Source organism: Cotesia glomerata, linkage group LG7, assembly GCF_020080835.1.
Source record: "Cotesia glomerata isolate CgM1 linkage group LG7, MPM_Cglom_v2.3, whole genome shotgun sequence".
In the NCBI taxonomy this organism is placed as follows: Eukaryota; Metazoa; Arthropoda; class Insecta; order Hymenoptera; family Braconidae; genus Cotesia; species Cotesia glomerata.
The window spans coordinates 19,921,270-19,948,663 of NC_058164.1; the positions used below are offsets into that span (position 1 = coordinate 19,921,270).

The 27,394-nt window shown below is 30.2% G+C and overlaps 8 protein-coding genes across 9 annotated transcripts; 4 read left to right on the forward strand and 4 right to left on the reverse strand.

Annotated features, from left to right (window-relative positions):
* The first annotated feature begins 297 nt into the window (after positions 1–297).
* Positions 298–3,038, forward strand: LOC123269195. The gene is made up of 6 exons (XM_044734788.1): positions 298–437; positions 621–871; positions 956–1,083; positions 1,877–2,073; positions 2,182–2,434; positions 2,535–3,038. Exons 2-6 carry the CDS (start codon positions 627–629, stop codon positions 2,771–2,773), a joined length of 1,062 nt encoding a protein of 353 aa, XP_044590723.1. The 5' UTR covers positions 298–437; positions 621–626; the 3' UTR covers positions 2,774–3,038.
* Positions 3,039–4,442: 1,404 nt separating this feature from the next.
* LOC123269204 (late histone H1-like) lies at positions 4,443–5,546 on the forward strand. Of its 2 annotated transcripts, XM_044734797.1 has the most exons (2): positions 4,443–5,105; positions 5,208–5,546. In XM_044734797.1, exons 1-2 carry the CDS (start codon positions 4,592–4,594, stop codon positions 5,435–5,437), a joined length of 744 nt encoding a protein of 247 aa, XP_044590732.1. In that variant the 5' UTR covers positions 4,443–4,591; the 3' UTR covers positions 5,438–5,546. The 2 variants fall into 2 exon arrangements, with proteins under 2 accessions (XP_044590732.1, XP_044590731.1); XM_044734796.1 differs by having other exon boundaries at positions 4,446–5,543.
* Positions 5,547–5,999: 453 nt separating this feature from the next.
* LOC123269224 lies at positions 6,000–7,223 on the reverse strand. Its single transcript, XM_044734825.1, has 2 exons — positions 6,515–7,223; positions 6,000–6,437 (listed from the first exon to the last, which is right to left on the reverse strand). Exons 1-2 carry the CDS (start codon positions 6,563–6,565, stop codon positions 6,048–6,050), a joined length of 441 nt encoding a protein of 146 aa, XP_044590760.1. The 5' UTR covers positions 6,566–7,223; the 3' UTR covers positions 6,000–6,047.
* Positions 7,224–10,161: 2,938 nt separating this feature from the next.
* LOC123269731 (bone morphogenetic protein 1-like) lies at positions 10,162–11,314 on the reverse strand. Its single transcript, XM_044735567.1, has 3 exons — positions 11,272–11,314; positions 10,616–10,789; positions 10,162–10,526 (listed from the first exon to the last, which is right to left on the reverse strand). Exons 1-3 carry the CDS (start codon positions 11,312–11,314, stop codon positions 10,309–10,311), a joined length of 435 nt encoding a protein of 144 aa, XP_044591502.1. The 3' UTR covers positions 10,162–10,308.
* Positions 11,315–13,245: 1,931 nt separating this feature from the next.
* LOC123269220 (hymenoptaecin-like) lies at positions 13,246–13,949 on the reverse strand. The gene is made up of 2 exons (XM_044734820.1): positions 13,696–13,949; positions 13,246–13,624 (listed from the first exon to the last, which is right to left on the reverse strand). Exons 1-2 carry the CDS (start codon positions 13,840–13,842, stop codon positions 13,292–13,294), a joined length of 480 nt encoding a protein of 159 aa, XP_044590755.1. The 5' UTR covers positions 13,843–13,949; the 3' UTR covers positions 13,246–13,291.
* A 935-nt stretch (positions 13,950–14,884) lies between these two features.
* Positions 14,885–15,600, forward strand: LOC123269221 (hymenoptaecin-like). Its single transcript, XM_044734821.1, has 2 exons — positions 14,885–15,150; positions 15,222–15,600. Exons 1-2 carry the CDS (start codon positions 15,004–15,006, stop codon positions 15,552–15,554), a joined length of 480 nt encoding a protein of 159 aa, XP_044590756.1. The 5' UTR covers positions 14,885–15,003; the 3' UTR covers positions 15,555–15,600.
* A 1,391-nt stretch (positions 15,601–16,991) lies between these two features.
* On the forward strand, positions 16,992–25,510 carry LOC123269127 (serine/threonine-protein kinase atr-like). The gene is made up of 3 exons (XM_044734666.1): positions 16,992–17,119; positions 17,190–24,989; positions 25,062–25,510. The coding sequence occupies exons 2-3, from the start codon at positions 17,214–17,216 to the stop codon at positions 25,260–25,262; spliced, it is 7,977 nt and encodes a 2,658-aa protein (XP_044590601.1). The 5' UTR covers positions 16,992–17,119; positions 17,190–17,213; the 3' UTR covers positions 25,263–25,510.
* LOC123269182 (odorant receptor 13a-like) lies at positions 25,238–27,339 on the reverse strand. Its single transcript, XM_044734770.1, has 7 exons — positions 26,977–27,339; positions 26,746–26,913; positions 26,258–26,659; positions 26,089–26,188; positions 25,919–26,029; positions 25,501–25,662; positions 25,238–25,431 (listed from the first exon to the last, which is right to left on the reverse strand). The coding sequence occupies exons 1-7, from the start codon at positions 27,162–27,164 to the stop codon at positions 25,378–25,380; spliced, it is 1,185 nt and encodes a 394-aa protein (XP_044590705.1). The 5' UTR covers positions 27,165–27,339; the 3' UTR covers positions 25,238–25,377.
* Between the last annotated feature and the right edge of the window lie 55 nt (positions 27,340–27,394).

Genomic DNA, 27,394 nt, shown 5'->3' on the forward strand with positions numbered 1-27,394 from the left:
GGTACTAGGACTGTGTTATTGAACCAATCAAATATTTTTTTATCAATCAACCAATCGCATTTAGTTTCTTTTTAATTGTCTTCATTTATTGGCTCTATTTTCTGTTCCTGCGCAGTTAAGAACATTCATATTTTTTTTCATTTTTAAATGTCATTTATAAGAGCGATAATTGTTGTTTTTCTATTGTTTATTGCGATATTCGATAATTATTGATATTTATCATCTGTATTAATGAAAATTTCATTAAATCTTGCAATATTTTCATAAATAACTTTTGAATTTTGAATTTCCCGCGATTCATAAATTGAAATGGTGACATGAAATGTTTTTATAGGTTATGAAATATAAATGTGGAATAAAGTAACAAAAGTTTACCGATATTCTGGAGGGAACTTATTGTAATAAATTTCAGTAAAAAAGTTTAATTTTACTAAAAAGTAAGTGATTATTTTCTTCCTTAATAATTTAGCTAATCACACGTTAAAATCAATTACTAAATTTTTTGCAATTTAATGTTTACTTGGTTGTTTGGTTGTGTTTATTTTTCACAAAAAACAAAAAAAAAACAAATTAAATCTTAGTCTAAAATAATTGATTAATAAATTAACTTTGATATTTAGGTAAAAATGACATCTATTGGAAGAGGAAGGGGTTGGGGTAAAAATCCACAAGGTAATGAACGTCGACCTGGACAACAATTGGAGCCTCCACAAGTTCCCAATGCTGTTGAAAATGATGTCGACGATGATGCTGACAATGAATGGATAGAACGTATCAATAAGCTGGATATTACCGATGCTGAAGCTATTAAGAGTCCCCAAAATCCGATTGCTAACTTAATCAATTCAAGTCCACCGCCAGAAGATTTACAGTAATGACAATTACTTTTTTTATTTATATCATTATTACTAATAGTTGAAAAATTTTTTCTTATCAAATGATGATTTTCTTACAGAAACTTAGAAAAAGCTACTAAAAAAGCTATAAGAGATCGAGCTTTTGCTTTGAAAATGGTATTAGCATTTACAAATACAACTAACATTACTGCGCCGTTTTTAGGATCCCTTCAACCTTATTATGAAAGTAAAAATATTTTTTAATCATCTTATATTGTAGATACGAGAAATAGTAGGCATTAAACAGTTTTTCGGTATCTAAAAGTAAATTTCTTATAACTCGATAGAATTACTTGAAAATGTATGAATTGAAAAACAAAAATATCTCCATGGAGTTAATGCTAAATTTTATTATTTAATTTGTTGATTCAAAAACGAAAACTTTATTGATGGTCTAGTATTTTCAGTATCATGATGATAAAAAGTACTCTTGACAGTTATTTAAAAATAGTTTTTCAGTTCAAAAAAGCACTCAAGGTATAAAAATTTCAAATAGTACTATGGTGCTTTGAGCATGAAATTATAAATAGTACATATCAATTGAGATTTTTATTTTTATTAATTTACTCAGCTAAACATACATTTTAATCTATAAAATTATCTTCTTATCTTAAAAAATATTGAATACTTTTAAAATTTTTTATTACAAAAATTAATAAATTTTTTCGATTCAGACTAAAAATTTTATTTAATCTATCAATTAATTAACATATAAAACTAGATTAATAATCATTAGATAAAAAAATTTATTATCTGTATAAAACGAACTGAATAACGTTCATTTCAATTTCAACTCAAAATTCAGAATTGGCTATTGTTATAATTTTCTAATTTTTAATCAAAATAACTTTTAAAAAATGAAAATTTTATTATAAATTTGGTAAAACGTGTTAATTATCAATTTTATAATTATTAATGACAAAAGACTTACGATTCACTAATTGTAATGTATTTCTTGGCTATAATTTTTTAATTTCCAGATCGTGTGGAATTATTTAAGAAAAACCGTGAACATTTCTTAAATTTAGTATTTATCCTCGGAGAAGCATATTGTCGAATAAGATATACCATCAGTAAAAATGTACCACCTAAAGTATTAGAAGTACCTCTAGTAGTATGTTTGAAAATGCTATTAGAAATAGCTGGTGAAGAGGAAATCGAGTTAGTAGTAATTCAGGTAACTAATTAAAGTTTTATTTTTAAATAAATTTATTACTACATTTTATATAAAACTTATAATATTTTATTCATTACTTTATAATATTTAAAATTAATTTATTTACAGATTTCATTGAATGGACCGATGCTACAATTAAGAGAAGTGAAGGAACTAAAAGAACTATTTATTTACGCTCGAGAAGTTTTGATAACTCGGAATATAAGTCCACGATCAAAAGCTTTGTTATTATTACTCATTGAACTTTACGAAGCAAACTTCAAATTCATGACGGGGCGAGTAGAAAAGTTCTACATTGAAAAATTGGGTCAACAATTCATCTTTAAGATACAACAAAATATAATGGGCCGTTATGATTCAGGTCATCAATAATAACTGATTTTCATACAAGAATTAGCCAAATAAAATCCAAATATCTGATTAATTTTTTAATTCAAAATATTTTCTTTGTTGTATTTCAGGCGACAACGATAAAACACATAAAAATGACGACATTCCTGGTATAATGTCGGCAGTAGCTGGAAGTCCGTGGCCACAGTCAAAGCAACCTATAAAATTATCACAGGATCCGCAAGAATTGAATACTTATAATTATAAGCCTCGCGATAATAATAGCGGAGGTGGAGGCGGTCTGTCATTAAATTCAGGACCACGGGCTATTCGTGGCTCTCGTGCAGCCGTTGATTCAAAATTATCATAATTTACAACTACTGATTTATAGTAATAAGCATTATTATAAGAATATTAACCAATCAGTGATAAACATATTTAATTGATATAAATAATTACTATTTAAATTTTAACAAATGGATTAAGTAATCGTACACATTTTTAACGTTTTTTTTTTTTATTTTTTAGTGATTTTTTGTTTAGTGATACGTCTTAGCTATAGCGGATTAATTTTATGTACAATGATAATTGTCAATTTTTACACTTTCAATAAATAATAATTAAAAAATAGATAACATATCAACCAATTATTTTCTTTGATCATTAAAATTGATTTTATTGAAGATGTATGGATAAAAAAATGTAATTTTATATTACATACGAACTAAAGAAATTAAAAAATATGAACTTAAGTTTAGGATTTTGATTACCATTAATATTTCGGAATATTAAAAATAAATAATCGGATCGACATAACTAGAACTAAAATAATTGTTATTTTATTCCAATAAATTAACATTACTAATAATGCATGCGCATTATTGAATAAGGTTCTATTCGGCCATACCCGGGATGGAATGATATGTTCTTAAATAAATATGAAAAAAAGATTTTTTTTTAATTTTCAAAATCATAATATAATTTGAAAATATCGAAAATAGACTAATAATAGCTTAAATTGAAAAAAATCTTGTAAATTTCAAGATAAATTTAAGCTATTTTCTACGATTGACAAAGTATTCGAAGATAAAGACCCAAAATATATTTATTGATAACTTTTAAAAATTGTCCTAATCACAAATTAAATTGAAAAAACTTATCATAAGTGGGAAAACAATAGCTAAAATTAAAGATAATTATGTGAACTTTAAGGTAAATAATAGATTTGAGCTATCTTTCACGATTGGCCAATGCTATTTTCACCATACCTCGAAGAAACATAATATGTAATAATAATATACAATAATAAAACTCACTTCAAATTGTGACATAAGACCGGTTACAATAAGTAGATTTTCAAAGAAATTTATCTAAAAGTTTTTATTGTGAGAATAGAATATTCATAAAACATTTTCTTGGAAAAATATATTTTTTTTAAATTTATCAAATGGTTGAATAATTGTAAACTAAAAAAATTTTTGACTAGCATGCCAGTTAAGCTTATCCTTTATTTTCAAAAATATGCTCACAAAAATCTTTATTTATATCAAATTTTACTTGTTTTGTACCTAAGAGATAATTTGCGATCAGACGTAAAATTTGTTCGTATTCTTTGAAGACATTCATTAATATATTGACCAAACGCAATTATATTCATCCAAAGTAAAATCTTTTATGATTCTAATGTAAATTTGAGTGTTATTTTCAATAAAATTTATTATACTTGCATGTTGCTATTATTGTTTATTTAAATTGTTAAAGGAGTATGTGAAGTTTCAGAACCGGAAGTGTCATAACTAAATATTGAAGAATTTTTTATCTCTTTAGTTTACATCACATAAAAACTATTAAAATATGCGCTAAAATATTTTATAATGAGAGAAAATTAACTTTAAAAATGAATCAAAAGTAATAACTGAAGAAAATTTGGAGCAAATGTCAAATTTGAAAACAGACAAAATAGTTTTAAAAAATTTTAGGGAGAAATTGGACGGTCTCTCTCCATGGTCCGTGTAAAAGTCAGTACGTACTGACTGGGAACAGCAGCGCTACTAGTTCCAAAAATCGTCGCTAATTCCATAAACAATAAAAGCCGTTATTAATTCTATAAAAAATTCGTTTTGTTTTGAATTTTGTTCCATACGGACAATTTTCGTCAAATAAATCGTGATAGTCTTCAAGATTCAAGATGACGTCAAAAACTGAATCTTCATCCAATGTTCAGAAGATACCACTTGCCTTAGAATTGCTAGTTGCCAAGAAACCAGCTGCAAAGGCAATTCATCCAAGTACTGCTGACATGGTTACAACAGCAATCAGAATTCTTGATGAGCGTGGAGGATCATCTCTTCAAGCTATTAAGAAGTACATTAATGCTACATACCTAGTTGATACTGACAGAATGGCACCTTTCATCAAGAAGTTCATCAAATCAGCAGTCATTACGGGATCATTGATACAAACTAAAGGAATTGGTGCTACTGGATCATTCAAGCTTGCACCCGAGAAAGCATCCAAAACTAAGAAAAAACTCACGGCTGCCAAGAAACCAACGAAGAAGTCTGCTGGTGAAGCCAAGTCTGCAGGTGAGAAACGTGCCGGGGAAGCTGCTGATGAAGCTCAGTCTCCAGCTAAAAAAAATACTAAGAAACCAACAGCTAAAGAAATTGCTAATGATGCTCAGTCTCCAGCTAAAAAAGCTACTAAGAAACAAGCTGCTAAGAAAACTGATGAAGCCGAGGCTCCAGGTGAGAAACGTACCAAGAAAACAGCTGATGATGCGCAGTCTCCCCCTAAAGAAGTTGCCAAAAAACCAGCAGCTAAGAAAACTGCTAATGAACCCAAGGCTCCAGTTGAAAAAGCTGCTAAGAAACCCAAGTCTGTTAAAAAGATCTCTGATGAAGCCATGTCTCCAACGAAGAAAGCCGCTGCGTCTCCGAAGACTAAGAAAGCAATGAAGAGTTCCACGGATCAGCCAAAATCTCCCAAAACTAAAAGAAAAGCTACGTCTAAAACAACCAAGGATGCTAAGTAATTTAATTTTTTTAACAATATTTTTCATGATACTAAAACTAGCAGATGTTAAACAATTTTTGAGTTTTTTTTTAATAATTAAATCAGTACTGAAAAAATGTTGAAAAAAAATTTTTGAAGTCTGTTACACGAAAAATTTTTCTTTTAATTTTTTTGTTATATTTTTTTCAATAAAAGTCAAAAATTGTCAGATGTCTGCTAAATTTATTTTCATTATTGTTTCTGTTTGAAATTTTATTCATTAATACTCATATGTACGTATATTATAAATAACAAAATATTTCATCTTTAATTTATAAAAACTTATTTAAATTAATATCATTTTTTATTCTGTTAATTGAAATCTTTAATTTACAAAAATTTGAGTTTATAATATTTAAAATAAAAACTTTCTTATATATTATATATTATATTATATTATATATTATACTAGTTTTATGTTAACACGATATAAATGTACAATTATAATTTTTTTATCATCTTCCTATAAATATTTCAACTAATGTCTGGAAAATATCAATAATAACTCTCTGAAATTTCTTCATTGAAATTTTTTTTTTTGTAATTTAAACTTAAAATAAAATTTCCAAATTATAACTATACTCAAAGTCTTAAATTGATTCCGGGGGAAAGTAACAGAGCTGAATTTGTGATTTCAATAGAAATTGCTTCATGCCACCTTCAAAATTTGGGCAGTTATTGATAGCAAAATGAAACAATGAACGACCTGCTTCTTTTTCCATAAGAAGCTTATTTGTTACTTCAGCTAGATCTGATAGAGTCAAATGTATCTCAGATTTGTCACAACGAATGTAATACACTGAACTGAGTTTATCGCCTTCATCTCCGTATAAATGCAAATAAACTCCTTCCATTTTCTGTTGTATCATTTCAGTTACAAATGGGAAGAAACCATCCACGTCTGATATTTGTCGCGTCCCATTTTCAGTGACATATTCTATTCGTGGACATGGCAGTTTACTATTTATTGACGAATGAGCCTAAAAGAAATATATTTAACAATTAACTTATAAAAATCAAACTATTAATTAAATATAAAAGTTATTGAATATCTCACCGATTGAAATATACCATTGAGAATAGTTAGATAAAATAATTTGATAAACATTTTTAGCAATTAATTAAATTCAGTGAGTAATTTATTCCTATTTAGCCTATGTTATTTTCAAAGAGTTAGTTTTTCTGATGGCCTGGAGTGTAATAGGCAAAAATTTAATCCAAGTTGTATTTATATTAAACATTGAGGAAAATACTTAGATATTTTTTCTTCAATTATAGTTTTTCTATGTTAAATATACTCAATTTTTTCTCATTATTATAAAGTCAATGATAAGATCGCCTTATCAGTGACCTCAAATTTGTATTAGTTCAGTTATAGAACGATTTTACTGAGTATTGATCAGATTATGAAACTTACATTTCTTCTCATTAATTATTTATAAAAATATAAAAGAAAACTTATCATTCAATTTTTTCAGCTTTCTATTTTGATGATTTGGATTATCAAAATTGTTGGCAGCTATTTTGTAAAAGTTATCAGTAATCTGATAATTCAATTTAGTGTTTCGCTATTTTACCTCTGAAACTATCGTGTTTCTACAATAGAAATAAAGTATAGTTTATCCTTTGTTTACCTTATGGAAAACTCGGTTCTCTACAAGTTACACTAAATTTTCAATAACTACAAATGGTACATGATTCATCGAGTTGACAATAAAACAAGATCAGTTTATGAAATTAACTCTTAAAATAACGGTAGGAAAAATATTATTAATTAAATTTTTACCAATTTATGTTAATAAAGAATTTATGTTCATTAAAGTACTGTTGAATTGGAAATCCTGTAGAACAGAAGAAAATTTCAGAACAGAACACGTGGATATAAATAAAATAAATTATAGGAATTCTTTATACATTGTACAAGTCAGTTTGATTGAATTTCGACTGATACCTATTAAGTAGATATTAAGTAGAATAAAAAATGGTAAATGAATTAAATCTGACGGCCATGAGTGACAAATAAATTCTTCGGCTATTTTGTCCCAATTTCCTTCGTACATCAACCACGTTAACAAAATTTTGTTCGTGAAATTTTTAACTTTTATTCTAGCGTATCAAAAGTTTTGCTAAGTCGAGTTTTTATGTAAATTAACATCAATATTAACAAAATTAGTGATGTACTTGACTTCTTTTATATACTTCACGTAAATTAATATGAATAAAGCTCATATATTATGAGTAAAGGCTTTCAAAGATAATTCCAGGTGGTTATAGATATTAATAATTTCATTTTGTCGATATTACAGAGTAATAGTTACATATGTTTATTTAAATATAGTAATCTTAGATGATAAATTATCATGGTCTGAACAAGTAAATGATGCATGTTATAGATGTATGAGAACTCTTGCACAATTAAAAATGTATGGTAACATTTTTAATTTACGCGCAAGGAAAAAACTTGTTATCACTTTAATATGGCCTATCTTTGATTACTGTGCTGCAGTTTATAGCGATATAACTGCACAACAACAGCTTAAAATGCAAAGAAAATTAAATTCCTGTGTGCGCTATATTTTTAAAATAAACAGATACGAACATGTTACTCCGTATTACCGTGATTTAGGCTGGCTTACACTTAAAACTAGACGTGAATTCTTTTATTGCTGCTTGATTTACAAGGCAATTAAAATGCGTCAGATGCCTCTATTTCATAGGGAATTATTTACAATTGAACCTAGATTCCGGAGAGGCGATGATAGACAAGACTTATTAGTACTTCCTAACTGTAATAGTGTTAAATATGATAAGTCGTTCATTGTTAGCGCAATAAGGGCGTGGAATAAACTACCAATAGACTGTACAAATGAATGTATTTTTAAGGAATTTCGGAGTTCATGCTTTAATTTCTATCTGTCGAATTTAAAAGAATAACTGATTGATTGATAAATGATTGATAAATTTGTAATGATGTGATGATGATAGTGCATTATTATTTACTTTTTACTTTTTACTTTTTATATTTTATATATGATTATATATTTATACCATATACTTTGTGTTAAATAATTGTATCCGTGATGGCCGCAAGGAGCCTAGACTCCATGGCCAAATAACAATAAATAAATAAATAAATAAATATACAGAATTACAAAAATATCTTTAAAAATGATTGACATTTGATTTTTGTCATTATACTCATTATCAATAAAACTAGAGGAACAATTTACAAAGAAATGATGCATTTTTAATAAATCGTGGAAAGTCAACACACGTTTATTTACTGCTTATAACATACTAGCATCATATATTGATGAAAAGATAACTTGATTCAAGAGCAAAATTCTTGAACCAAGAACGTCATTTTGAAGAATTTAATTATCTTTAATAAAGTAGAAAAATTCTTAAATCAAGTAAAATTTACTTGAGTCAAAATTTTTGCTTAATTGATTGCATCTTAACTCAAATATATAAGAAAACTAACGTTTTAAAAAATTAAAAAAAAAAAAACTCTTCATGATGCAGAGTGACGTAAAAAATAACTTAAGAAACATTAAAAAAAAAAGTTTAAAATTTCGAGAAATTTATTTATTGTTGTCAATTCGGAACATAGCTATAAGACGTAAAGTATCAGGGATTTTTGTTTGTACTTAAAAATTTTTTATACTTTTCATATTGATCTTCTTGAGTATGTAAATTGCTTTATAGAAATTCGAATGCAACACCCAATGTCAAAATTATTATATTTTTAGGTATCACATGAAAAGATAAAAGGTATTTTAATTATTTTATTTTTCTATCTTAACATGAGTGTTTAAAGCAAACATATATTATGTAACTTATTAAATCTCATAAGTAGGTAAAATTCTACGAAATTTACTTATTCGAAAAAAACGCTTATTTGGAAACATAAGAGTATAAAAAATGTTATAAATAAAAGAATGAAAATAAAATTAATGAACAGTTCACGAGTAAAGTCATCAAAAGATAAAGATGGTATTATTTTTAGTATATAAAATAAGAAAAAAAAAAGCTCATAAATTTTATTTTTAACTGAAACTAAAAATATTTTAACATTATTGAGTAAAAAAATGCTACGTATCAAGTATAAATAAAACAAAAATTTTTTTTTTTAAACAAAAACATGAGAAAAAAAATTGCAGGAGTTAATGTTTTAATACTAAAAATAATATCCTGATTTTACCGGTACAATTTCTGCTAAATCAATGTCTTGCTCAGAAAAATAATAATGTTATCTTCAAAATTCCTAATTTTAACTTTGTTGTTTTTGAACGCTCATTCTTAGTGTCAGCTATACGCCTATGACAGGAGCTTTCGGTGGAGGTCATAAGCTTATTGTCAGTAGAGAGTTTTAAACTCAAAATGTTAAATTTCCTTTTGGATCTTGAAGCAGATGGTAAAGAAGTAAACTTGGTTGTAAATAGTTGGTAATTTGCAGGAATTAGTAAGAGTTGTAAATCTTGTTAACAGTAGATTTGTAAATCTTGAAGTGTTATGTTCTTAATTACTTACGAAATTAACTTAAAACTAATTATAAATGTATGTAAATATATGTATGTAAATAAATCAGTTTTTCGGAATCGCCAAAAAAATCGCAGAAAATCCCATATCTTCTTCTATATCATTACTGACAAATATAATAGACACTGTATTTTCTGTAGAATTTATTAGCAATGAGTTTTCAATACCACAATAATTCCCGATCGGCTGTGAGTAAATATCATTGCCGTTCCGTATTTCTAAGAAGTCATTCAGACAACCTTTACTTCGTTCAAGGGCTAAATCATTAACTTTCATTGTTATCAGATGATTATCTGGTACAGTAAGATGTCAAACGCACCGTATATTCGGCGGATATTTGTCAGGATAATTAGTCGATTCTATTGTTAAAATAGCGTCTGATTTAACATCGAAATCGCCTCCACAAATAGTCTCGTAGTCCACATTGAAAGCATTGACAATATTTTTATCACTTGTTTTGACATAAGCCACTTGTAAAAAATTGGTCGCAATTAAATTGACTGCTTCCATTTTCCCACAATAACGATCTGGAGAAAAAGTTATTTTATAAATAACAATTAAATCATTTTAAATTATATAGATACAGGTATTATTGTTTATTAATAAAGAAACGCACTCATTACTGTGTCACCAGCCTCGTAACCGTTTTTCACCTCTAAATAGTCGACGAGACAGTCAGGACTTTCGTGAATATTCATTTCTTTGATGTGAAGTTCAATTTTTTCTCCTGCATCTTGACTAATTGGTGGACCAAAAATACCTTTGGGGTCCAATAATGTTCCTCCACATACTGAAAAATATTATAAAGCATTATTTATTACTCTCACGATATCAATTCGTATAAAAAGAGAAATTCTGAATTTTTTTAATTAAATTAAAAAGATTAAAAATAGATGAATTTTTTCTTAGGATATTGAGCTCTTCGAGCTCAAAAGTCTGATGAGACTTAAATACAATACCATTTTTGGAATTTTCAAGTTACGATAACTTTTGAATGGATCAACCGATTTTTACGTTCTTGTCGGTGATTGACGTGGCGATTGACGTGGCGTTTTTTAGGCTCTAATATGTATTTAATTTTTTTAAAAACGATCCAAAAAGAAATGTTGAAGTTATGTAGAAAAAAAACTTTTTTCGAAATTTTTCGTTTTCGATAACTCCCGAACGAAGAATATATGGCGAGGCTTTCGCCTACCTCCGAAGAGGCCATTTCCTGGGCTTAAAAGAGCTATACACGCTCGTATATCTATCCTACCCTCACATAGGAAATACACAGCCAAGTTTGCTGGCAAGGAAAAACCCTGCCCTCAAGCATTTACGCTATATCATAGGACAGATGTGAATTGAGTTGAATTTAATGTCAATCTGTCCTCGTACTCAGTTAACTGTATCAACCCATTCAACGACTGCGTTAGCCTGATCGGTAATATAATGACAACCCGACCAGTTAACAGCGGGGCCCATGCGGGGAGGTACAGCCGTAAGACCTGTTTGAGCCATAACACTTATCCCCCCTCCAAGAGTCTCGTTCGTACGTCTGTCTAATCTAGTCCCCGAATCTTTGAGCTTACCTGCGTTGCCAAATAATTTGACAACGTCACGAGGCCTTGCTCAGAATAACTCCCGAACGAATCAACCGATTTTGACAGGACTAGCGGCAATCAACGTGGTTTTTCAAGTTTAAAAGCGGATTAGTTTTTGAGATTGATCGGTGCAGCCGTTTGAAAATTGTCCAAAAAAACCATTTTTTGAAAACTTTATTTTTGAGATTTCTCAAAATCTAGCAAACCGAATCGATTCAAATTTTCACGAAATTTAATGACAATGATACTCTTTGGATTGCTTATCTCGATCTGATCGGTAGAGCCGTTTAAAAGTTATAAGAGGTTTACACACACAGCCGCACGTTTTCCGCAAGTTTCTCACTGCAGTCAACAAGTATGTCATTGTAAATAAAATTTTATTTTTTTCGCTGAGGAATATTTGGGAATAAAACCAATCAAAAAGTAATTAGTTTTTGAAGTATAAGCTACATGTACTTGTTATTGACCTTATAAAAAAAAAAAAATAAAACTATTAAATGTGATAAAAAAGTAATCATTGACCATTAATTACAAACTGAAAGATTTTTTAATAGCAACGTAGTCAATATGATACTGTGTATATAGTGGTATAAAAAAGAATTGCTCTATTTTGAGTTTTGACTTATTATAGAATTTAATGGCAGCCACAAAACACAAGTAATCAATTTTCTCAATATGTTTTTAGTGAATTTCAAGAAGTATTTTAATTTGTATTAAGCAAATGAAGAGTCTTAATTTTTATGACAAAATAGCGTATTATAAAAATAATGATTTCGAATAATTAGTATTCAAAGTTTCAGCAGTATCAGATGAAGAAAATTTTAATTTTGTTACGACGAAGCATCGTAAATTGAGATACGTTGTCGTGACAATTATTGTTGCGACAATTAAAAGAAATCCGTAAAGTTTTGCGAATACATTGTAATTTAAGATTTTATTATTTGATAACGATATGGAATTAAAAAAGTATAAAAAAAAATTATAATTGAAATATTTATTTTAATAATATAGGTAATTAATAACGAAAGATTACAAAATAATAATGGTGCTAGTAGTAATAACCTGAATCTATATTAATATAAAACTTTAGTATATGAGAATAATAATTAAAATTTTAGTTAAAAAAACAAAATTATTTGAATAACTTTATTCAGTCCTTTACAAACATATTAAATATAAAATTTGAATATTTGATAAGAATTATAGACTACTTTGTTGTCTTTAATGTCAGATTATTATATGATGATTATATAGATAAAGTTTCCGAGTTACGTTGTTTCGCCGTAACAATTTTAAACATCTAAAAAGCTAAAAAATGTATCTTTCAGAAAAAATGATAAATTTAACGCTATTTGAAAAAGTATTTTTTTAATTTCTATTGCAGAACAAATAAATTTTTTGTATTTACATTCAATTAATATCATTGGCCCATGTAATCAAATTAGTTAAACTTTGATGATAGTATATCATTAAGTAACACTAAAGTCAAATAAAATGTTAATCCAAAAGTATTTGTTTTTTCCAAAAATAATGTTTTCATATAATTCGTTTATTATAAGATGAAGTGAAGAAGAGCTGGTTTAATCAATTTTATTTAATTTTCTAATGAATTTTGATAAATTCATCTATTTTATTTAAAGCTTAAAAAATGAATACACTCATACGTAATTAATAAAATTTATATTAAAATAAATTATAAATAGAAGAAATTATTCTTCAAGTTGTTGGTCAACATCGCGACGGAACCGCATTCCAAAATTAAGTCCAACACTAGGATCAAAACGACCATTAGGTAACTGTTGAACTCCTCCGTGCACTCCTAAAGATGTATCTTTATTAGGTGTCCATTCGTAATTGAGTCCTCCGTGAGGATGAAAATGTTTGAAATCGGGAGATGAAACTCCTCCATAACCGCTGAATCTCTCTTTATCGTTAGACATGAATTTTTGTTGATAGTCCAAATTTAATTGCGGACGTCCATGTCCAGATTGCAACACTGATGCATCCAATGAGCCTTGAGGTGAACGACGGAATCTGTAAGTCTTTGAATTTATAAAATTATTAAATAAAATGCTTTTAATTTCGGTAATTTACATAAAAAATAAATACTTACAGGAAATTTAGGAGGACCAGGATTAAAGGGCGGTATTGGATGATAAATTGGTGGTTGATTAGGACGTGGAATAGTTGGTTTTGAAACAAATCCTTGTACTCCATTGTAACTTATTGCTAATAATACTCCAACTAATATCCACTTCATTTTTATCTTCTAATAAACTTAACTGGTAAATTTATTGAATATTTATTATAAGTTCAAAGTAGTGTTTATTTTGAATGCAGTTTGATACTGATGATCCAAAAGACTCCAGAAAAGTCTTTTATACTCTAATGACAACAGGAAAAAGTATTAGTAATAACAATGTCAAGCATCTGTCCCAGGGAATCCTGTGAAATCTTGGGAGTCCCAAGTGCATAAATTCAGTCTTTGTATTATAAAGCTTCTGATAGTATACAAAGACACGGGTAGTTTTGACGAAATTTTACGATAATCCATTTTTAATGCAGCAGCTAATCTAAAATTTAATTAAAAACAATTAAAGTAATCATTGATAATTCTTTAATGGATTCCCACACTGATTTCCAAACGATACAATTAATGTCAGAACTAGGGAATTCCAATTATTTATCATCACTGACATTTCATTGAACTATCGCATTATTACTCGTATTTACATACATTTTATTATTTATCAATATGTAAATAAGTGAGAATAATAAGAGTCAGCACAGTGGGGATCGATGATTTATGAAAAGAATGAAGTCTATAATGTACACATAATCATAAAATTATCAATAAAATTAAAATAACTTTATTGCATTGTGTTATCAATCAAACCTTAATATGCTTGAGGTATCTTTTAATTAAGTTTATATTTTTAATAGATATAAAATTAGATTTTGTTACAAATACATATTTCTCTATACATTAGCGATGGAATTGCTACAAAGAAGAAATTCAAACAGTTGGAACTCCCTATTGAGAATCACTGTGGGAATCCATTAAAGAATTATCAATGATTACTTTAATTGTTTTTAATTAAATTTTAGATTAGCTGCTGCGTTAAAAATAGATTATCGTAAAATTTCGTCACAACTACCCGTGTCTTTGTATACTATCAGAAGCTTTATAATACAAAGACTGAATTTATGCACTTGGGACTCCCAAGATTTCACAGGATTCCCTGGGACAGATGCTTGACATTGTTATTACTAATACTTTTTCCTGTTGTCATTAGAGTATAAAAGACGTTTCTGAAGTCTTTTGGATCATCAGTATCAAATTGCATTCAAAATAAACACTACTTTGAACTTATAATAAATATTCAATAAATTTACCAGTTTAGTTTATTAGAAGATAAAAATGAAGTGGATATTAGTTGGAGTATTATTAGCAATAAGTTACAATGGAGTACAAGGATTTGTTTCAAAACCAACTATTCCACGTCCTAATCAACCACCAATTTATCACCCAATACCGCCCTTTAATCCTGGTCCTCCTAAATTTCCTGTAAGTATTTATTTTTTATGTAAATTACCGAAATTAAAAGCATTTTATTTAATAATTTTATAAATTCAAAGACTTACAGATTCCGTCGTTCACCTCAAGGCTCATTGGATGCATCAGTGTTGCAATCTGGACATGGACGTCCGCAATTAAATTTGGACTATCAACAAAAATTCATGTCTAACGATAAAGAGAGATTTAGCGGTTATGGAGGAGTTTCATCTCCCGATTTCAAACATTTTCATTCTCACGGAGGACTCAATTACGAATGGACACCTAATAAAGATACATCTTTAGGAGTGCACGGAGGAGTTCAACAGTTACCTAATGGTCGTTTTGATCCTAGTGTTGGACTTAATTTTGGAATGCGGTTCCGTCGCGATGTTGACCAACAACTTGAAGAATAATTTCTTCTATTTATAATTTATTTTAATATAAATTTTATTAATTACGTATCAGTGTATTCATTTACCACTTTCATTTTATTGTTTCTACCTATTTATATTATATTTCTATGAGTTTCTAGTGTATAGGCTTTTTATGCCCCTTTACACCCCAAGCCTTTTATTGTTTCTACCTTTTTATTCCTATTATTTATTTATTTATTTCGATTTTTACTTGTATACCGTTCTTGGTTTTTACAAGGCTGGGTAGATGGTAGCTGTCGCATTCCGCAAGTTCGCCACCGTCCTGTATTTTTATACTGTCCTTGTTTATTCAACGCTTTTTTGGACCTCAGCACATCCTCTTTTCACTCCTGTATTTTCACTACATAATGAACCTTATTTTTCGCACATTTGTATACTCAACTCTTTATTATTATCACGCGGCTGTGGACCGACTTGTGCTTTCTGTACTGTATTTACCCTATTCCTCACCCCTTTCTATCGGTTGTTGGAATAGTGGCGATGGGGAAACCACAGAGAAAACCCATGCCAGTACAGTTCGGCTACCGGAGCGACCCCCGACGGTTGGTGTTGGAACTATTCGAACAACCGTCGGGGCTCGAACCCTCGCCTCACGGCATGATGTGCGAGCGAACTAACGGGATAATGACTTAACCCGCTCGGCCATCATGCCGCTTTTTTATTCCTATTATTATTCTTTTTAGAATTTTCTTGTTTTTTAAGAAGAAGCTATCTTCAAGAAGCAAATTTTAATTTTATGTGAGTGTATGTTTACTGAATATAAAATAAAACAAGTTAACAATATATAAGTCGTTTTAAGTAAAATTAAATTGATGTAAAAATTGAACATATGTACTGAAAGTTTGAAGCTTTATCGGATTTATGATTAGCAAAACTCAAATATTTTGAAGTATAACAATGTTGATTTATTAAAAAAATTTACAGACAGCTATTCATTGTGAAGATATTAAAAAAATAAGGAAACTGTGAAATCATCAAAAAATAAGGGACCAATCTAATTTTTTGGAGCTTCTAAAGATGAAATTTTTTAAATAATTTTTTCTTGCTATAATTTATTTATTCAAAAAAACTGTAATGGCATGGGTTTTCTCTGTGGTTTCCCCATCGCCACTATTCCAACAACCGATAGAAAGGGGTGAGGAATAGGGTAAATACGGTACAGAAAGCACAAGTCGGTCCACAGCCGCAGTGATGATAATAATAAAGAGTTGAGTATATAAATGGTCCAAAAAAGCGTTGAATAAACAAGGACAGTATAAAAACACAGGACGGTAGCGCACTCGCAGAATGCGACAGCTATACCATCTACCCAGCCTTGTAAAAACCAAGAACGGTATACACACGGAGCCTACCCTATTGTGGATAAACATAAAACGGCGGTATGATCATCTGACACATGCGCATTTTAAGCTAAACTTACCGCGCGATTTTCATAACTGTTTACAACATTTTATAACCTCAAAAGTGATTTTTGCAAGCAGTGACAAGTCGTAGTGTCATTTGGAATTTATTTGTAAATATAAAAAAAAACTCACCAACAATAGGTACAATAATAATTTCTATTATTTTTATTACTTGTATTTTAAACCAATAAAAATATTAAAACTTTTTTAGGATGATACACACTTGAATAATAAAATGGAAAGAATGGAAGTTGAGGACTCTCCCTCAGGTTCATCACCGGAAAATCAGCAGACAACACATATTGAAACGTACTGGCGTGCTATCAATACTCCAGTTCATTCAATATTCAAGTATGTCGAAGAATCCGGGACAGAAGATAGTTTGTTAAAATTCCTGGAGTCTCTGATAATCAGCAGTGATACACCGATGAATATCTTGATACCTCCAATTCTGAGGTCAACGGCAAGTAGAGATAATAATAATCCTAATAATGTCGATGAACAAATAGAATTAAATCATAAAAATTATAATTTATTTACCATTTGGATATTCGGTATGCTATTTTACACCTCCAGTGTACCAAAGTTCAGCAAGAAAATGATTGACAGTGGTGAAAATGTCCAAATAAAATTTTTAAAGCCATTGTATTGGCTTTATTATCGAGGATTTAATTTAATTTACTCACGGTATATCCAAGTACTTGATTATTTATTACCTCACGTCGACGACAATAACGAGCCTGATGGAGACGACAAAAACTTTAATTTGACTGTCAGTAAGTTTAAAGTTGAAAGCAATATTTCAGCAGAACTGGATCTTACAACACCACCAATGGTCATTAATTCACGTGATAGAGTACATCCTATAATGATTTCAGTCTTGAAAATTTTTGTTAATTCGGAAATTTTCGATGACTATACTGACTACAAAAAAACACTTTGGTTCCGTACAATCAAAATTTTAAAAAACTTAGATCCTGAAGCTAAAATTCTCGCTCTTGAATTAATGTCTAAGATAATTGAATTTACAGATTGCGACCAGCAAATTAAATTATTTTTAATTTATATTCAAGAAATATTTGAATCAGCCCACGACTGGCAGTCGTATACCTGGAACAAACAAGTCATTGATAAACTTAATCAAGTATTAGCCAAAATAATTGACAAGATAACTATCAATAGAAAGGAAATGTTAAATCTCTGTTTGAATATTTTATCCAGCTGTGAAGACCAACAATTATTACTTATAGCATGCAAAAAAATCGTCAATTATCTTGAGGAATATCCTACGTCTTTAGAAAAAAATCGATTTCCAGACGAAATTCACCAACGACTATTGGTAGCATTCAAGCGATTTGATAATGATGAAATTTTTCGTGTAATTGCTCACATGATTTTTACTGATATGTCTATATTTATAAATGGTACAAGTAAGAACAACAACAGTAAAGTACTCTTGGTTGCCAAGTCAAGTTTAATATGGCGAAAATTGTTGGATTTTGTCAACAATCAGCAAGAAGAATCTTTCGATTATGTTAAATATATTTCTAGACTATTTAAAATTGCACGTTTATTGTCGGATTGGCTGCGAGAAAATACTGATTTACATGGAAAATTTTTTCCAGATTATCAGCAATTGTGTCAGACACTTGCATGTCATTTAGAAACAGCAGCTGAAGGTGCAAATATCGACGTTGTCCAGATGATTTATCATTGTTTTATGGATATAATGTCATTCGTCGAGCCAAGTGGTACGATTTCGTCGACACTATTTCACATTCTACTGGTTCCCTTATCAATTGGGTCGTCAACGAAGCAGAATGATGAAGAACTGCCGTTTAAAAATAGCGATTTAGTTATTGAAGTATCAAAAAATGTAAATATTGAAACTAAAATAGCGTGCATCAATACTATATGCCAATTCTATCACGGTAATCAAAATAATCATTTGCATTATTTGAGCCCGCTTATTACCGCAATTGGAGCTTCAAGTCCAAATGAGCAAGCTGATCAATTGGCCATTGCTGTTATTTTAAATTCACTATCACTTATTTCAAATGGCATTCGTTTTTCTCATGTAAATATGCACATTTTGAAACCAGTGTACGTAGGAAGACATCGTATTTTGTTGGAAACGCTTGCCAAAGTAATTGGACCAATCGTTTGCTTATTATCAGGTAAAGCTAAAATAATTAAAAATAAATTTAATTCCTCAGAAAGAAAAATACACTGCAATATTTGTGATGATAAAAATTATTGCTACAATATAAATAATTTAATAAAAAAAGAAGATGAGATCTTTTTACGCATTTACCTAAATTTATTGAAATACGACAATGTGATACGTAAAAATATCGCTGATAATTTGGTAAAATTGTCTAATCATACACGTATATTTAATACTAACGAAGTTTCTAAATTTTGGGTACCCTGGATAAGCGACCCAGACAAAAATGTCCGTGAAAAATTGGCTTTATCAATAGAAGTGATTATTAAAAATAGACTTGCTGCTAATTTGCCAAATTATCAAAATACGTGTCAAGACGATTGGCCAGAAGATCTACGAACGTTTATTGAATCAATTGTTAACCAGTTGGCTTTGACACTTGATGCGGTTCTTGATGAAAAATTAAATGAGAGTATTCATGAGACTTTGCTGATCACTACAAAGTATGTTGCACGGATACCAATTTACTTTATTGAAAAACGGTTGTATTTAATTTTTGTAATCAGTATTATTCATCCAAGTTCACAGTACATTGGGACATCAACGGCGAGTGTTTGTTACAAAGAGACCGCAGGTTATTACAATGTAACGCCAAAAGAAATTTTTTCAAGACACAGAACAGAAATGCTGCGTGTGATTGTGCGGCTTATAGCAAGAAATTACTATGTAAAGTCGCATAATTTATCATTGACATTGAATCGTTTATCAAATTGCTTTGGATTTATTGGCTCACGTGAGATATTTAGAAAAAACGGCAGTCTTATAATGTCTATATTGATACCACTGGTTGTTAAAGTACAACCACGTATTAATAATATATTACAAGAAATAACATTTCTCATGAGCTCCAATGAAAGCGATATATATTGTGAATATTTCAGCCATATATTTCCTTACATTTATTTAAACGAAGACCTCGATACTGTTAATAAATGTTTGAAATTGATTGTTGAAAAAACACAAAAAACACTACATAAACTTATTAACAATCATTTTTTCGAAATCTTTCGTGAGTTATTGTTACATTTTCATGACAAACAGAATAAAGTTATTTATTGTTTGGATGCAATAACACAGTACGGCGGTGAAGAACAAACCAGTATGAGATTTGACAATAAAGACAATGTTGCGAAATATTTAAACGGACGTCTTCTGGCAATCTTAGTATTTTTTGACGGAAATTTAAATCCAGATAAGTCGGATTTGTATATACAACGTAGTGCGCTCGGATCATTAGGTGCATTAATTCAATTTATGGGCGTTAATTACATAAATCAATTGAAACATAAAATACTAGCAATGCTACGAGCTGCATTGCGGAATTTTTCAAAGCATCCAGATTTACGAAGATTAGCGTGTCACGCTTGGGATGCATTCATCCATAATATTGCGCTGAATGAACTTGGACCACTTTTGCCGACAATATGTATATCTCTAGTTCCATTACTTGAAGTCTATCCCGAACAAATTAATAAAATGCTCGAATACATTCTTATAACCAATTATACATCAGTATCAAAAGACATACAGGAATTATTTTTTTTCAATGATCTTCCAAATATCAAGACTGAAATTTTGAACACAATAAAACCTAAAATAAAAAGAATTTCTCGTGATTTTGTAATAAATTTACAGATTTGGCAACGACGAATTCTCCACGACACTGATGAAGTAAGACTGAAGGCATTGATACATTTGAAGAACTTTCTCCAGCAACACCGTGCTGAATTGAACGACATGATTCTGAATCACGATGCAACGAGCCATGTTCATCCCGCAATTGTCAATTTGCTGGACGCACTATTAGCTGGATGTCGACAACAAGATGTGGCTACAGAAAATAATCAGCAGTTTTTACGACAAGAAATACGTCACTGGTCTGGTGAGTGTCTTGGTGAATTGGGTGCAATTGAGCCTAATCTTCTGCCAAGAAGAATAATATCACGCGGCGATAGTAAATTTATGCCTGAAATTAATGCCCAATTTGCTTGTGCTCTTCTTAATGAATTGGTACGTGCATTTAATGAACAAAATACCACAAGAAATGTTGACTGTTTTTCATTGGCAATTCAAGAAATTTTAAAAATATGGGAGATTAAGCCAAAAGGTGGTGCCAATAGTGCATTATGGGCATCATTCCCGGCATTAACACGGCAAATAATATTCCCAATGCTCACTTCACATTACACTGTGTTGTCTTCAACAGACACTAATAATATTAACTATCCGATTTATGGTACTGAGGCGGCGCAAACATTTGAATTGTGGGTTTGCAATTGGGTTTGTCATATGATATCTTCATTAAAAAGCGACAAAAATAACGATGATGAAAACTATGAAAAAATCAGATCAATGCTAAATGCCTGTTGGCCGGCATTTAAGCGTGATCTTGAAACTACAATCTTTTGTATACCACAGCTAGTTACATTGACGGTGATCCATGGCAATGAGAATGAGTGTGATGGACTGGTACGTGAAATATCGTCCGTAATTAGCGTAACAAGTGATCCACTGGACAATGATGAGTGCAAACGACAAAAACTTCGTCCAACGAAAAATTTATTTGATGACATTAAGTATCTAAATTCAAACATAAATAATAATAATGACAATGCGTGTAAATCAAATGATCCACAGCGTATTTCATCAAATGAAACAAGGCGTATACGTTGCTCCCAGGTTATTTTTTCAACGTTAGATCATCTGAGACGTTGGCTACAAGAAAACCGTCGAATGCAAAAAGCGACACCGAAATATCAAGCTGTGGAAAAATTCATCAATCGATTAGACAATTTACAATTAGCTGAAGGGTGCTATGAATCTCGCGAGTATCATCGTGCTTTAATGTATCTTGAACGGCACATGGCTGTTAATAAAGACAACGGATTGTCATGGACTCATGAGATGAATCTACTAGCCAAAATTTATACCCAGCTTGAAGAACCTGATGGTGTATTTGGTATACTAGCTTCTCACGAGCATTCACCGACAATCGAACAACTAGTTTTAGCACATGAAGTAGGAGGAAAAATGCAAGATGCTGCTACTTGTTACGAACGGCTTGCTCAGCGTCATAACTCCGCACCCAAGTATATCAAGGGAATAATTAAGTGCTACTTAAGTTTAGAGCAACCATTTACAGCTATCAATATCACTAGCGGTATCCTCAATAGTAAACCAGAACTTGAACCGCATCTTACTGATTCAGAACCATTTTGGCGGCTTGCACACTTTGTTTATCTCAATGATGACAGTGACAACAATACGATTAATCGAAGAAACAATGACTTAGACTGCAGTGATGACGGAAAAGCTTACATTAATCGAACGCTGATGGTAGATTTACGGCAAGCGAAGCAGCCAAATTTGTCAGCGCTGAAACAACGGCTTATTTCAATGATTGGTTTTGCTTCTTCGCATCAAGACGCTTATCAGCAGAGTTACTCACACATTATGAAACTTCACGTGATAAATGAATTTGAAAAAGCTACACAGCTTATGATCAAGGATATTAACAGCTTGCCAACTATTTTTGACGAGTGGGAAAAACGTAGCAGTCTAGTCCGTGCATCGCGTGGTGTTGAATTTGTGATGGGAATGCGACGAGCTGCTTTGAATTTAGCACTTACACTCAACAGCAATGAAGAATCTGCCCCTAATCATAGTAAATTGACGAAAAGATTAAATGAAAGCACTAAATCAACTTTGAAAGAAGAAATCGGCAAGATTTGGCTAAAAAGCGCTAAAATAGCTCGTAAAGCTGGACTCTATCAACAAGCTTATATGTATATTTTATCAGCAAGCGATTATTGTCCACTGCAAGAATTACACATCGAAAAAGCGCAGTTATATTGGCAAAAAGATTGTCAAGAAGATGCATTTAATACACTGAATCGATCATTTAAACAGTGTTACAAACCGACTGAGGTTTATCGACAATCCGTTGTCAAAGCGTCAATTTCTGATAAAGAGGCTCGTGAAAGAAAAAATTTAGCCAAGGCTAAATTACTATTCGCACAGTACAATGATCAAACAGTTAATGTAAGTACTCAAATAAATCGACTTTATTATCAAGAAGCAGTTGATGTTTGGAAGTTCTGGGAAAAAAGTTATTTAGCCCAAGCTCAGTATTATGACTCATTACTGGAAAGAATGACCGAAGATGAACGTTTTACCCGTCTTGGACTTGTTTGCTACCAATTTACAATAAATAGTTACGGCAAAGCACTATCATTAGGTTGTAAATATATTCATCAAGCTATGCCCCGAATGTTAACTATTTGGATGAATTTCGCGTCTCGCATTAATGGTAATCCTGAATCGAAATCTAACCAACCTGATGAACTGAGAAAAGTTAATGAAATAATAAATAAATATGCTGAGCATTATCCTAAATTTGTATGGCTTACGGCATTGAGTCAACTCATATCACGTATTTGCCATCCAGAAGTTGCAATACGAACGGTTATAAACAAAATTTTGGCTGATCTAATCGTAGCTTATCCTCAGTACTGCTTTTGGATGATGGCATCTGTAATAAATTCTTCGTATCCTGCTCGTGAAAAACGCTGTCTAGAAATTCTCAGTAATCCAAAACTTAATACATCAGAATTAAAAAAGTATCTTGATGATTTTAAACGTCTCTGGGCGTGTTTTATGGAAATATCTAATAAAAGTGTGCCTTTAAAAATTTCAAAAACGACAATTAATAATTTATCTAAAAATTTAGTATCATTGCTCGCTTCACCAAATTTTGGACCTATATCAATGCCAACAAGTTTATTTTTTCAATTACGTTTACCATCTTCATCAATTGGACAATCGAAGCGACCTGTACGGCCAACTAATAACAGTGAAATGGCTTACAATCCATTTCCGCAGAATAATAATGCCGTTTACATGCGGTCAGTTGAAGAAAAAGTTGATGTTCTACATTCATTAGCACGACCACGTAAAATTACACTGATTGGATCTGACGGGAAACGTTATTCATTCATGTGTAAGCCTAAAGATGACTTAAGAAAAGATTTTCGTCTAATGGAATTCAACAGTATCGTTAATAATTACTTACAAAAAGACCCTGAATCGCGGCAAAGAAGACTATATATAAGGATGTACAGCGTTATACCGATCGACGAAGCGTGCGGTCTTGTTGAATGGATAACTAATTTAGCTGGATTCCGACCAATAGTTCATCAACTATACAAAGAACATGGTTACCGAATGATGACCACTGAAGACATGAAGAAAATTTTAAAGGAATGTACAGAAGAATGTTCGTTAGAAAAAAAACGTGATATATTCTTGAAGAAAATGTTACCCCAGCATCCACCAATATTTGGTGAGTGGTTTCGACTTAATTTTCCTGATGCTTATGGTTGGTATGAAGCGCGCAATGCATACATCAGAACGACGGCTGTGATGTCAATGGTTGGATACACCCTGGGTCTAGGTGACCGACACGGCGAAAATATATTATTTGATTCAAAATGCGGTGACTGTGTTCACGTTGATTTCAACTGCTTGTTTAATCGTGGTGAGAGTTTTGATGTTCCCGAGTGTGTGCCTTTTAGGCTGACCCACAATATGGTTGATGCTATGGGACCGTTGAAGTATGAGGGATTATTCAGACGATCATGTCAGATAACAATGAGAATTCTCAGACAGCAGACGAGTACATTGATGAGTGTTCTTACTCCATTTGTTTATGATCCGTTGGTTTCTTGGGTAAAAATAACTCATGGAAATTCATCTAATAAAGAAAGTGAAAGAACTAATGAAGAGGTAATAATTATATAAATATCAAATTATTTTTATTGTTTATATAATTTAATAATTTAATTTTTTATTTTTCAGGCATTAAAAAACATCCAAGACATCGAATTAAGGCTCAAGGGTTTTGTTAGAGTACGCGGAACAAAAAATAAAGATTATAAAGAAATTGAAACTGCGGCAGTAAGTTTAAGTGTTGAAGGCCAAACTAATCACGTCATTTTGGACGCAACAAATATTGATAATCTTTGTCGAATGTACATAGGATGGAGTCCTTTCATATAATTTTAACTTTTGTCTTTTATTTATTTTTAACTGATTTTTAATTATGCTAATTAACAAAAATATTTTATTCTTGTAAGTTGTTGAATATGTTTAAGTTATTTTTATGGTTGTTCAGCTATAGATCTAAACTCCGAAGGAGCATGAAGTATGACAACGATGTGCTCAATATCTGTATACATAATAAACATATTAATTGTTAGTTGTAATATTGTTTGTATTTTAAATATATTTTATATACCGTGCTGAAATTTTCTAGACTCATAAATTTAAATTTTCCTGCCGATAAATAACTTGGTCTTTGAGATCTTAACATTATTAGGATTAACTCTGTTTTTATTGCTTCAGGAAAGGGATAGTTGTACCAGTTACTCGAGTATACCGCTTCATTCGTCTTTAAACTCTAAAAAATAAATAACTTTTGTCTAAAAATAAATTTGATTCGATAGGTAAATTTTTTACTTGCAGATTTTTTAAAATACACGCCAACCATTAAAAAAGAAATTTAAGTAATAAAAAATATATAGATTAATTTTAAAAAATTTGGAAGAAAATAATGAATAACGATTATTGAAATTTTTTAAGAAATTTACCTAATAATTGAAAATAAAATTTCCAGAGTTAAAAAAATAATCCAAAAATTAATAATTTTATCTTACATCATTAATTAATTTATCACCAGGCCAACAAAAGATAAGCAATTGAAACAAAGCCATCATCAAGTAGGCTATATATTGAACAAGTTTATCTTTATGATCATATTTTAATGTCTGCAAAAAAATAATTTATAAAATAATATTTCTTCTGTAACATTAAATAAAATACTTACGGTATTTACTTGAAATCCAACGAGACAAATAATAACACTACTGGCAATAACTTGAAAAAGCATTAAAGGATTAAAAGCATACTCCAAGTGATTAGAGAATCTAAATAATCATTACTACTATGTTATGATTAATTTTTAACTTAACTTAAATTTACCTTTAATACTTTACCTAATTGCTAATTGATGATGTTTAATAATTTCCATAAAATGATTAGTTGAGTGATTATTCTCAAAATTTATATGTTTCAATTTAGCGCATAGGACACTGAAATGACCGCAAGAATGAAAAATTGCCGTGGCTATCAAAGTATCCATCGCAAGAATAACTATTCCACACATGGAAGTCGCTATCATTTGAGAAAGATAAACAATTTCGAAAAAAGGTGATTCGTAACAAAATTGTGGATACGCTGCAATGAATGGAAAATTTAAGCTTGTGTTTAAAGTTGATAGTTGTTCATCATTCTTTGAAATCGTTTTCAGAATGCGGTGGCGTAATGGTAAAAAATAAAACACTAACAATGCATTTACAATTAAGATAATGTAACCAAGAGTAACACGTTTAGCCATCCTGCCGATTGAAATTCATCAGTTAAACAATATAAAAATATTTTTTCTATGTTTCATTTTAATAACTATTAATGGAAAAAAAAATACTTGGCATTCTTATCTACATATTGAAAATCATTTGAACTACAATAAGTGACAACGATGTTCCAATAATCTTTGAAGAGAAAATTAATTAATATCGTAGTATCTTGACGGCGGAACGTCATCCAAATGATCGATTTAAGTACAGCGAGAAGAATTGTTGACAGCACCGAACTAAAAATAAAAACCATTTTAAATTTTTCAACTATTAAATTGAATTTAAAGTTTTTAAATTACCTGGTTTCGAGAATAACATCCAAGTCTTGTTGATTTGAAAAAACTCTAAAGATTTCCGGTATGATAATTAACAATAAACAACTAATACAAAAAATATATCTAGGCACGTCAACTGGATAAAGTCCGACAAGTTTAAGTATTTTACGATTTATCATAATATAATTGTCGATGTGTGTACTGCTAGTCATTTCTTCAACTAATGATCTTCGGAAAAAATTGTTTTTCTCTAAGACTAGAGTTCTTTGTTCAAATCCTCCCCTACTATTGTGAATAATTTATTTCAGGCAGTTGAAATTAAATGGTCAAAGGTAGAAAGGTAGTTTTTTCTACAATAATTACTTTAATTGCAGCAACTATTATCTGTTTGAATTATTAAAATACATAGCCTAAGTTCTCACGGTCTTTCTTTGATGTAGAT

Excerpts from the sequence above, each read along its gene's own strand:
- LOC123269204 (XM_044734796.1), top strand. The coding sequence starts at position 4,592 with ATGACGTCAAAAACTGAATCTTCATCCAATGTTCAGAAGATACCACTT.
- LOC123269127 (XM_044734666.1), top strand. The coding sequence starts at position 17,214 with ATGGAAAGAATGGAAGTTGAGGACTCTCCCTCAGGTTCATCACCGGAA. Across the intron at positions 24,990-25,061 it reads GTGAAAGAACTAATGAAGAG|GCATTAAAAAACATCCAAGA; the intron begins GTAATAATTATA and ends TTTATTTTTCAG.
- LOC123269731 (XM_044735567.1), bottom strand. The coding sequence starts at position 11,314 with ATGCTTGAGGGCAGGGTTTTTCCTTGCCAGCAAACTTGGCTGT. Across the intron at positions 10,790-11,271 it reads TTGCCAGCAAACTTGGCTGT|TATGTGGAGGAACATTATTG; the intron begins GTATTTCCTATG and ends AATATTTTTCAG. Across the intron at positions 10,527-10,615 it reads GGCTGGTGACACAGTAATGA|ATCGTTATTGTGGGAAAATG; the intron begins GTGCGTTTCTTT and ends CTTTTTCTCCAG.
- LOC123269182 (XM_044734770.1), bottom strand. The coding sequence starts at position 27,164 with ATGACTAGCAGTACACACATCGACAATTATATTATGATAAATCGTAAA. Across the intron at positions 26,660-26,745 it reads TATGTAGATAAGAATGCCAA|GATGGCTAAACGTGTTACTC; the intron begins GTATTTTTTTTT and ends TTCAATCGGCAG. Across the intron at positions 25,663-25,918 it reads GTGATAAATTAATTAATGAT|AGTTTAAAGACGAATGAAGC; the intron begins GTAAGATAAAAT and ends TTTATTTTTTAG.
- LOC123269221 (XM_044734821.1), top strand. The coding sequence starts at position 15,004 with ATGAAGTGGATATTAGTTGGAGTATTATTAGCAATAAGTTACAATGGA. Across the intron at positions 15,151-15,221 it reads CTGGTCCTCCTAAATTTCCT|ACTTACAGATTCCGTCGTTC; the intron begins GTAAGTATTTAT and ends ATAAATTCAAAG.
- LOC123269224 (XM_044734825.1), bottom strand. The coding sequence starts at position 6,565 with ATGTTTATCAAATTATTTTATCTAACTATTCTCAATGGTATATTTCAA. Across the intron at positions 6,438-6,514 it reads TCAATGGTATATTTCAATCG|GCTCATTCGTCAATAAATAG; the intron begins GTGAGATATTCA and ends TATTTCTTTTAG.
- LOC123269195 (XM_044734788.1), top strand. The coding sequence starts at position 627 with ATGACATCTATTGGAAGAGGAAGGGGTTGGGGTAAAAATCCACAAGGT. Across the intron at positions 872-955 it reads CCACCGCCAGAAGATTTACA|AAACTTAGAAAAAGCTACTA; the intron begins GTAATGACAATT and ends ATTTTCTTACAG. Across the intron at positions 1,084-1,876 it reads CCTTCAACCTTATTATGAAA|ATCGTGTGGAATTATTTAAG; the intron begins GTAAAAATATTT and ends TTTAATTTCCAG.
- LOC123269220 (XM_044734820.1), bottom strand. The coding sequence starts at position 13,842 with ATGAAGTGGATATTAGTTGGAGTATTATTAGCAATAAGTTACAATGGA. Across the intron at positions 13,625-13,695 it reads CTGGTCCTCCTAAATTTCCT|ACTTACAGATTCCGTCGTTC; the intron begins GTAAGTATTTAT and ends ATAAATTCAAAG.